At 31.6% G+C, this 3,216-nt stretch overlaps 1 protein-coding gene across 1 annotated transcript in view; it reads left to right on the top strand.

Moving 5' to 3' along the window:
* Window positions 1–436: 436 nt before the first annotated feature.
* The window catches only part of LOC106470493 (E3 ubiquitin-protein ligase rnf213-alpha-like), a gene marked incomplete at its 3' end in the record, with an annotated part of 77,819 nt that continues 75,039 nt past the window's right edge, over window positions 437–3,216 (top strand). Inside the window, exons 1-2 of the mRNA XM_022399108.1 lie at window positions 437–469; window positions 1,614–1,849. Of these exons, the coding sequence (XP_022254816.1) occupies window positions 437–469; window positions 1,614–1,849 (269 nt within the window). The remainder of the gene's footprint in view (window positions 470–1,613; window positions 1,850–3,216) is intronic.

Here is a 3,216-nt window from a genome sequence, read left to right as displayed (position 1 = left end):
TAACTTTAGAAAAACTACTTAGTGCCTTGGATTTCTCCAGTTTAACCATTTGTTTCTACCTGCTAGTATTCTATCCAAAAAAATGTTTGACTGTTCTATAATTTATGAAGCCTTAAAATTTATCTCATCTTCCAATCAATTTAAAGGTGGATCAACAAGTAATAATTAACCAATAAAATTGGATCTGTGGACGTTCATTAGCTTAAAAATAGATGTTGGCTTTGCAGGGTTTTATTTTTATACACTTTCTCTGTTATATATATATATAATTTTGGTTAATGAAAGATCTTATTTTTAATTTTAAGTTTAATATTTAAATATATAAAATACTGATATGAAATGTTTCAACCAGAGTATGTTTTATTTTCCACTAAAAATTAAAATCTTAACCATATTTATGTGAAACTTCATTGTTAATTTTGTAAATGTTTGTAGAATGACTGCTTCATATGCTCAAAACCACATGCAGGTAGTGATGGTTTGATCAAGGGGCCCAATGCCGCCATTGGTATCACAGCACTAACAAAATAAATAACTGGGTACCAAAATACACAAATAAATATGAATATGAACCCGATATAAAATTTACTAAGCCTTATCACAGATTGTGTAATTCACTTAGTAAATGTTTATAGATAAAAAATAATTACTAGAATTTCTATGGTGTTCAGCATTTTACATTCAAGATTTAATGATTTGTATTATATGTCTAGTTATAGACATACTGCCATTTTGAGATGTCTCAAATGTATACGTACATCTAGGGATGGTTTTCTGTAAAATATTATGCCAGTATTTGGTACTGTTGCATCAGGGAGGTCACGTGATTAGTATCACGCCACGTCCTTCTCGAACCTTCGTGAATTGTCGGGAGATTACTAGATATAGTGTAGTCTTGTATATATAAGACCGGCCACGAAGCGACGCGGACGTAATGAGTAATTGAATTGCAGTCAGAGAGTGTGTAATTGAACTGAGTATTGTTGAAGTTGAGCACGTGAGACGTTTGTTGTTATAGCGCTTGTTATAGCGCGACTGTTGAAATTAAGTGTATCGTAAAGTTGTATTCGGAAAGAATAAACCAGTTTTATTTAAGAAAGGACTTGTGTCGCTAAAGTTTCGTCGGAACGAATTTACGAAAAATTAACTAACAAACACAGAGACGTAACAGTATGCTTGCAGAACAGATGTTAAGACTCACATGCCTCTCTGTTCCTCTCCTGTAATTTTTAAATGCATTTATGATTTAACATTTTGGTAAGTACTGTTGTAGTATATAGTACTGTGTAAAATATACTTTGCCACAGAAAATTTTAAGTTAATTTAAGAGCAGATTAAGTATTGTTAATTAATCAGGTCATTTAATACAACATATAATACTTTATAATTTTATACAAAACATTATATCTCTAGAATTAATAATGGGATCCAGATTCCTATCTGCTTTTTAAATTTATTTTCCTGAACTGTTTATCTACCAATATGTTTGTGGGTTCATGAATTGTTAGTTACAGGATCCTTAATAACATATATGGAAGTAATGAAAAAATAATGCTAGTATATTTTAAGATGATATTTTTATAAATATTGTTGTTTTTATGATTATATTTTAGGTTCTTATGAATTACTTGATGAGTATTACTAAGAAACTTGCAACAGAAGAGAATCATGCAAAGTGCATTTTAGCAGTCTACTGGACCATTCTTTGGAACCATTTTAAACTAGAAATCAACATTATAGATAGAGATGAAATTTCCCAGATTTTTCTGTCCCTTGAAATAACATCTGAAGGGAATTCATGTCCAAAATTCAGTGTATTATCAAACTGGTTGTCGGAGGATGAACGAAGGTATAAATCAGTGTATTAAGACATAAACGATTCTCCACAGATGTTTTATGACATTATCTGTAGTTAGGGCATTATACATTTCAAATTTGTAACATTAACAGGTAAGATTTGTCATTTATCTAACACAGTTACTTTCCTGATAGGTTTTGTACCAAAACCTATAAACTAGGTTTTTACCAGCTAAGCTCAGAGTTCGTTTGAGATACTACTTGTATGCAATATTGACAGTCAGATGTCAAAATATAAACTGTCTGAACTGAAATGATTATTGATTTTATACTGATTTTGTGAAAATGTATTTTACATCCATGCATCTTAAAAAGGAAATAGTAAAAATATATTCTATCAGAAGTTAAGGTTAATACTCTGAAGAGAAATTAATTCAAATATAGAAAAAAATGTTAATGTTACCTTATAATCAGAGAAAGCATTTCACTTAGTCAAAACTAAAAATCATAGAGTGATGTGTATAACCAATTAAATATACTGTTCTTACATTCTTATAAAGGTTAGAATGCAATGTTTCTTCAGTTGGTATTCTCGCTGGTAATGATAACATATGGTTCATATTTATGTCCAATACAATATCTCTTCTCACATATTAGCTTTCACAATTCATTGCTGCCCTCATATGCACAATCTTTTCACACCATTAGCCTTGCAACTCCCACCTAAAGTCATGAATTTTCACATGATATTGCTACACTGTTGCATGTAAATGAGCATGTGACAACCCTCCACCAATAGGAGTGCAACACAATCTCCTAGCACAGCTGGTTCCCTCCATACTGATTGTTCAATCATTAATTCTCGATTTGGCTTGCATGTTTAGACTTTTTTTTTGCTTGTGCAAGTAGGTAAATTTGCATTTTTTTTTGAATTTTGTATTCCTTCCAACAACAAAATTTCTTGTTGTCTTTGAATAGTTTTGTAAGTAACAATAGATATGCATATGCAGTCTTCCTTTTCATATTATGAACTTTAAAATTCATGTTACTACTACCCTGTCTAGCATTGATCAACTAGACAAAGAACAACTATGGTATCAGGTGCTTCTGTCTGTCAAGAAGGGGTTGGCCATCGTGCATTGAGAGTTGGAGTTATACATGTGGTTTGTTCCTTCAACTGATTTGGAAGCAGATATTTCCTTCCCAGTTGAACCAGTTTGCAAGGACAATGATTTTGACAACTTTTGTTTTTAACAACGTTATACTTCCACTGCCCTTAGTCTTCCCAGACATTCTTCTTCCTTCTCAGGTTTATTACATTTTTGTCCCTTCCTCTTGTCTTATAATTCTTCTCCCTCTCTTCTTTGTTCAGCCCCTACTACTGAATTATTATGTTTCCCTCCTTCTTCTGTATTTTCA

This window comes from Limulus polyphemus, unplaced genomic scaffold (genome assembly GCF_000517525.1).
Source record: "Limulus polyphemus unplaced genomic scaffold, Limulus_polyphemus-2.1.2 Scaffold4039, whole genome shotgun sequence".
NCBI lineage: Eukaryota > Metazoa > Arthropoda > Merostomata > Xiphosura > Limulidae > Limulus > Limulus polyphemus.
The sequence above is the reverse complement of the archived record's forward strand: the minus strand, read 5'-3'. Positions and strand labels throughout refer to the sequence as shown.